General features: G+C 32.4%; 1 protein-coding gene across 1 annotated transcript; it reads left to right on the forward strand.

Annotated features, from left to right (window-relative positions):
- The first annotated feature begins 549 nt into the window (after positions 1-549).
- LOC123684715 (translation initiation factor eIF-2B subunit delta) lies at positions 550-6,724 on the forward strand. The gene is made up of 4 exons (XM_045624087.1): positions 550-717; positions 971-1,946; positions 3,070-3,431; positions 6,427-6,724. Exons 1-4 carry the CDS (start codon positions 693-695, stop codon positions 6,621-6,623), a joined length of 1,560 nt encoding a protein of 519 aa, XP_045480043.1. The 5' UTR covers positions 550-692; the 3' UTR covers positions 6,624-6,724.
- The last annotated feature ends 1,149 nt before the right edge of the window (positions 6,725-7,873 follow it).

Genomic DNA, 7,873 nt, shown 5'->3' on the forward strand with positions numbered 1-7,873 from the left:
TTCCATTAGACACTAAAAACACAATGGCAGAAACGATTTTTGAGAAGTTACAGGTAAAAGAATTTCTTTTCATTGAACATGGCGCAAATGAATGTAAAAAATTTTAAAAGCATTGACAGCAGCAGTTTTTGAGCGATCATAATTTAATTTTTTTTTAAAAGCAATGGCGTACTATTTTTTTTCACAAATATGAAAGTCATTGCCAGTACGCACAACACTGTAGTTGCTGAAGACGTGGTATTCAACGTGAAACCTTAATGAGGTATCCATATTTATCAAACCTCGTTCAACTATCCCAAACCGTTTCGATGTTATTATTCGAAGTCCGGTGCCGGTACGCCGTAACTATCGTTACTTTGGGACCGGTTACTTTACGTTTGTGGAACGCGCGATTACGTTACTCAAAAATACCGTTCCAAAATCGCGGTTACTGAAATACCGTCCCATCCCTAACCAATTCCTCCATTTATCGATACTTCTACGGCATCGGTAACTGAAGTATCGAATATCGATACAAAAGTACTTGGTAACGATATATTTAGTATTCTGTGGTAACGATATAAGAAGGATCGTAGAATAACGAAGTATATCGCTCAATCGTTCCAATCAGAATAACAGAGGGTCTGTTTTTCTATCCCTGAATCCTCATTCTATTCTGCTTTCAAACTATTGTAAATTATTTTCTTTCTAAAATGGATAAGAAGAAGTTAAGCAAAGGTATTGTAATCGGTATAATTTATTTGTTTTTGATTTTAATCTATTATTTTTCGATCTGATTAAAATAGAGGATTTCTAATTGACATGAGAATTTTTTCGGTAATATTAGAAATGTGTGAATTGCTCCTTTGAAAAAAAATTATATATTTAATGTTTTTTCTTTATAACTTTCATCTAAAGTTTTATATTCAGTCCATGCTATGCAAGTATATTGCTTAAGTGGACAATTCATAATTTATTTATAATATTTCAGAAGAAAAAGTTGGTTCTGATGGATTAACCAAAAAAGAACGAAGAGCTTTGAAAGTACAAGCTAAACAGACTGATGATAACAAGGCAGAGTTAAGAATTAATCAGAAAAATAAAATTCAAGAGGAGGGTTCCCCAGAAGTGAAAGTAAAAGAGAACATATGTGCACTAGGAGAAGCTGCCCTCAGCTCTTCAGAAAAAAATGATAGTTTAAGTGAAAAACAAAAAAGGAAGCTGGAGTGGGAAAGGAAACAGAAAGAACAAGGCAATCAGATCAATAAAGGCGAGAAGGAAGATTTATCTAAAGCAGAACTAAGAGCTAAAAGAAGGGAAATTCAAGAAGTACAAAGGCAGGCCAAAATTAAAGCTGAAGCTGAGAAAAATAAGGGTAGTCCTAAAAAAAAAGCAGATGAAAACAAAGTTAAAGACGAACAACTTACTTCAAAAAATGATTCTTTGAGTAGAATACCTAATTCTTCCGTTCAAGAATCTAAGAATATTAATTTGTTCAACCATCTTCTTGCCTCTAGATTTGAATCAAATGAGGAAGCATATCCAGCAGTTGTGCCTGATATTCATCCAGCTTTCATAAATTTTGGAATATTGTATTCTACTGGTGATGTACTTGGGTCTAATGATAAAACAGCTAAATTTCTTTCAGCTATTAAAAATTTGATTTACAATTTAATAGTTCCCCCTGGGGAAGAATTCTGTAGATATCTTGAAGTAGTTCTTGATAAGTGTGTATACTTCTTACAAAAACGTAAACATGTATCATTCTCAATGTTGAATTCTTTAAAGGCTTTCAAGGTTTTTCTAACTCAATTAGATAAGACCCTTTCTGATGATGAGAAAAAAGAATCTCTTTCAGAGTACATAGATACTTATATTCAAGAACAAATAATTACTGCTGGTATTGCCATTAGCTTGAGGGTTGAGGAAAAAATTTCAAATAATGATGAAATATTGGTTTATGGCTGGTAAGTTGACCAAATGCATTTTTCATTATTAATATAACAAATTTGTATTTAGTATGGTTATATTGTTATTTTCTTAATTATAGACTGCTCCAAGAAGTCAACGCATCACAATTTGATTTTAGAATGAAAAGAACTGCTTATTACAAATCCAAACATATGGATATCTCTTTCTGATTTTTATTTGTAATGAACTTGAATATTCATAAAAAGAATCAGTTTTGTTCTGCATTTTATATTTCATTATTAATATTTTTGAGTTATTTCTAAAATTGACTATTATTATTTATATAGCTACAAGAATAAGGAAATACATGTTGAGTAAATACATCGCTAAAATTATTGGACCCTTATGTTGTCGAAATGAGACACTATCAACATAAGGCAAGAAGTACATTACAAAGTTCATTTAATGAGTTTATGTAACCAATGCTATGGCCGACTTCAATTTTTACTGAACAAGAAAAAATTCCAAACGAAATAAAGAATAAAACTATGCATGGAAACAATAAGGGAGTTAATAGTTTGAAGTAATCATATCTCATTCGAATTAATTTGAAGATTAATTGATAAATCCATTGGGATGTTGTTCCATTCTTCTTGGACCGGGAGTATCGGTTTCTGGAGGTTGCTAGGAGGATTAATTGCGTTTGAGATTACTCATTCAACAAAATTCCACCTGTGCTCAATGGGATTCATGTCTTACGAACTTGCTGGCCATGGTAATTTTTGAATATTTGTAATGTCTAGTACATTTTTTCTTTTCTCGTGCGATGGGGGCCTAGCATTGTCATCCATAACAATGAAAATGGTCCAATTTCATGTCGAACAGGATAAATAATAAGTTCAATAATGTTTCAACATATCTATCCTGTCATAGTGTCTAGAATAGGAATAAATCTTTTATGTTGTCCTGACCCTCTCAAAACTTTGTTTCGCCGACCATCACTAACTAAACCAATTCTGGTTTCATTCAAAAAAAGAACATTTCACCGCTGACCCAACAGCTAGTCTTAGTCTATCCGCAATTTGATGAAGTGGTGCGTTAATTTTTTGGAGCAGGTTATTAAAACTATGTTTTACCATGCAAGATATATTTAATCTCCCAAAAAACTGTAATTTCCAGGTCACCTGTAATATTCAATATATTGGTGGAAACTTATAAGGAACACAAAAAAGATTTTAGTGTTGTTATTGTTGATAGTAGACCGTCATTTGAAGGGGATGAAATGTTGAAAAATATCTCTGCTGTTGGAATTAAACATAAATATGTTATGCTTCATGCCTTGAGTCATGTGATGCCTTTTGTAAATACAGTATTATTAGAAGCTGATGCATTGTTGACTAATGGTTATCTCATATCAAAAGCAGGTACTGCCCAAATTGCTATGATGGCACAAGCACATAGTAAACCTGTTCTTGTTTGTTGTGAGACTTACAAGTTTACTGAGAGAGTACAAACTGATGGTATGATGTGCAATGAGCTTGGTAAGTTCAATTAGTTTGGCTTTTAGTACAACATAATTTACAAATATTTGTCACTATGTAGTGATCGTTATAATTTGTTTTTATCTCAATCAAAGTGCCTATACTCTTAGAGAAATGTATTGCTTGAAAATGAACAGGACTCTATCCATTTAATCCATTTATATCTTCTGAATCGTTCATAATTTTTTGCATCACGCATATGCATTGAATGCTTGTGGCAAAAAGTACCTAGACAATTAAATCTTCATATATAATTGTCCAAAATGTCGTTTCAGTATGACCTGTTCGTGAAATTTCATTAATTTTCATTGCATAAAATGAAAGATATGTTAATAAACCGAATATCTTTGATAAAATTCAAGATAATCTGGTCATTAATAAAAATAACATAATGAGTAGGACGAAGTTACTAATAATTTTTAGTTTCTGATGATGACATACTATAGCCTAAATAATGTAGAATAAAAGTAAAGATTTTGTGGAAAAGAGTAAGGTAAAAGAACCAGTGATCGTCAGTGATCTAGTATTCGTCCCAATTACACAATTTTCCGTTTTATTAAATATCTAGAGACATCTAGCTTTTAAGTGATTAATTATGCTTAAATTCAAAATGTGATTATTTTGTGTTATCTACTTTAGTTACAATAATGTGGGTAACACTGTTGTTTTAACAGGGTTAAAAAAGTCGAGTTTGAGAAAGTACCGGTTTACAGTGTTTGCTAAGCAATTCTGTTAAGGTAGGTGGTAACATTATTATTGCTACTATAGATTCCCAATACCGTAAAATGAAGTTTTTATTGATTATTTCGGGAATAAAGTAACAAATAACGTTATTGCTAATGAAATTCGGAAGTAAACTACCGAAAAACATAGTATTCTAGTGTGACGAGCACAGGTACATCACAGATAGAATATGTCTTAGTAACCGTCGAAGTTGACGAATACTGGGACATTTATCGTTAAGATCAAAGTTGCTTAAAACAACTTTGTTCAAACACAATAACTTAGCTCTTATTCGTATAATTATGCTGAAATTCCAAAGTTTACGAGGATCAGTAATCGTCATAGTGTTTTATGAAAGACTTGTCGAATGGAAAGGCTTAAAATCTTATGACAATTATAGGGACTTATACCTGACGAACTCTGATTTTTTTCAGATATACGCAAGAAAAATGGAATCAAAGAGGTTCAGATATTCGGAAAATGATATGCATAAAGCTCTTTTGGCTGTTGAAAATGGAATGTCTATCTATTCAGCCGCGAAGGCTTTCAAAGTACCAAGAATGACATTATCAGACAAATTAAGAGAAAAAACACCCATTATAAGAAAAATGGGACCTCCTTCCATTTTATCCAAAGAAGAGGAAATGTTATTGGAAAAATGGATCCTTCATCTAGCATCTGTTCGTTTTCCAGTAACTAAAGAACAACTTCTAGATAGCGTTCAAAAATTATCAAAACAATTAGGAAAGCAAGACAAATTTCCAAATGGCAGAACCCAACTTGGAAAAACAGGAAAATCGAGAGGAAAGTGATTTTTCTGCAACACTATACAACCAGCCTTCACAAGAAAAATTAAGGAAACTACCAACATGCGAGTCACCACCATCAGAAGCCGTTATAAAAGAATCTACAATAATGGAAGAATTTCCAACACCTTTTAAAAAAACTTTATATTGGCCTTCCACATCTACCACAAGTTCGAATACTCAAAGAAAAAAAAATAAAGAAAAGGTGCCTGCCGTGGCAACTTCCATGGAATGGCAACAGTATTTTTCCAAGAAAGAACAGGAAAAAGAAGACAAAATTAAAAAAATTGAGGGAATAAAAAAGAGAAGAAACTGCAAACAAAAAACATGAGAAGAAAATAGCAGGAAAAAAGAAGCTGTGTAAGAATACGAAGAGAAAAACAAATGTTTCCTCAAGATGATATTGCAAAATATGTGAAGAGGAACCTGAGAAAGATATGATACAATGTTTATCCTGCAAATGTTGGATCCATGAAATATGCGCTGGAGTTTCCAAGAGTCCTAAGAAGTTTAATTGTTCACTTTGCAAATAAAAGAAAATTAGAATAAAACGTTTTTGCGATGATTGTCTGTTTTTCATATAGTTTATTGATTCAATTTCCTTATCCTTTCCGACTGACGGTCATTCCGACATTGCTGTGACGAATACTAGGATAGGTCTAAGTTGGATATGACGATTACCGGGTAAAATCCTATCATTTTATTATTTTGATTATATCTTTGGTTTAACATAATTTTATTGGATAAAGTTTGTATCTTTGATAAAATGAAGATTCCGAGGAGAATATATCAAAATTTTGAAATCTTTTGTGATCGTGATGTAGATTTACTAGAAATATCAATCTGTGAATTGGCTTAAACTGACGATAACTGGTGCTTTTACCTTAATTCAACTTAAATCTATATTGCACGTCCGTGAAGTCATTCTACTGGTTCAAAGTTTTCCTTGGATGAATTAAATTTGAATTGCAATTTTTTGTGCAACCAAATCAATCCCATGTATTTATTTCGTTATTTCGGTCACTCCCTTTTATGAAAATGCAATATTTTCGTATCACTTCGAGGTTAGGCTTCTTTAACACGTTAACTGCCACCTGTACAGCCGGCGGCCAAGTGACTTGATTCTTGAGGCGCCAAACGAAACTGTGGCGTATCCCGAAAATTGCTATGTGCTTTTCTCCACTAAATATTGACATATCATTGTGAAACAAAAACGCATATCAAAATTTTGAATTTCCATTTATATACGGAAATAATTTTATATTGGTAACCGGCTGTACAGGTGGCGTACAAGAGAATTTCGTATTCATATTTTACTATTTGGTCGCCGGCTGTACAGGATGTCAAATCCTATGAGGCAGTTGAAGTGTTAATAGTAGATACCTCGAAGTTTTTTATACCTCTTAGTATATTTTCTCTTATTTATTTCGATTTCTTTCATTATTCATATATCAATTTTTTTGCAGGAAAATTAGATTTGCTTTTAGAGAACAGAAAGCACCTGAATCCTGTGCCTAAGGAAGAAAAAAGTAAACCAACCCTTTTCAATCTCTTGTATGATGTGACACCTTCAGATTTAGTAACTGCAGTTTTGACAGAGTTGGCCATATTACCATCTTCTAGTGTACCAGTTGTATTGAGAATAAAACCTCAAGAACTTTAAATGAATGATATTTTTAGTGTATATAATTTTATTCTGACTTGTTGCAGAACTCATATTAATTGAATAATATCGAAGATAATAAATGATCCCCATTTGTTGAATTTTGTTTTTCTGGTGGCCAATTTTTCCCTTCACAAAGTATCAATCTTTATGAAAAATCAAATGAAAGAAAAGAAGGGGTTCTATTAATAGTGCACTCTATGAAAAGCACTAAATTTTTTGATTATAAAATAATCAAACTTTTTTTTGAAGAATATTTGCTGATTAGTTTTTTCCCTAATTTTAATAATTGTAATGCAGGTATAATTTCAAATATTATTGAATTTAGAATAATTCCATTCAATTAAGTTTTACTGTTAGTGTGCTATCGTATACATGGCCAACCAAACTTCAATTTAGGAGGGCTTGAGTTAGGTGGTAAAGAGTTTCTCAGTAAGGAGTTTCATTTTTATATTAAAAAAACGAGTATATTTTAAGAAAAATCAATGGATTTTAATTGCATTGTAAAGAGGAAATTAGGCTATTAACGATGGAAAACGATATCAGCCAAATGGTCAGTACGGTTTCAGACCATATTCATGAAATTTTCTATGACTAATTCGCACGTTTGCTGCAGTATCTCCTAAATAACTGGAAAACTTTCCCACTACATTTTCTTGTTTTGCAACTTCTTTGTCAGGCGGCATGACGTCATGACGACATATATTAGCAAGATGTCTTCTAGAAATATCCTGAGAGCTGGAATTTGGTGGTCATCAGCCACATTTTTATATTCTCCCTTACTTTGAGGCATCTGAAATAAAAAAAAATTCAATGAATGTACTGAGCGAAAATTTATACAATACAAAAAAACTAAAAATAGATATAACGAAAACTAATAGAAGAAAATTCATGTTTGAATTGTCCATATACCTATTTATAAGTAGGTATGTCGGTATGTGCATTGAAGCCGAAGGATGCATTCTGCAGACCCTGGAAGGGCTTGTGCCCAACAGAATTTCTGCTTAGAATTTTCAATAGTTGAAGATAGAATATCTTTAGAAAAACAATAAATGATTTTGTGAAAATACTCTACATTACTGTCCTACCGATTTACCAAAATGTCAGTCAGGACCGTCGCTAGGGGGAAGCCAGGGTAGGCGGTCGCCTAGGGCGGCATTTCAAGCTTGATCAACAAAAATAACATGTGTAGAAAAGAAATTCAAAGTACCGAATGAGATTTAACACCAACAACAGGAAGAAATACCGAC

This window comes from Harmonia axyridis, chromosome 7 (assembly GCF_914767665.1).
Source record: "Harmonia axyridis chromosome 7, icHarAxyr1.1, whole genome shotgun sequence".
NCBI classification, from domain to species: domain Eukaryota; kingdom Metazoa; phylum Arthropoda; class Insecta; order Coleoptera; family Coccinellidae; genus Harmonia; species Harmonia axyridis.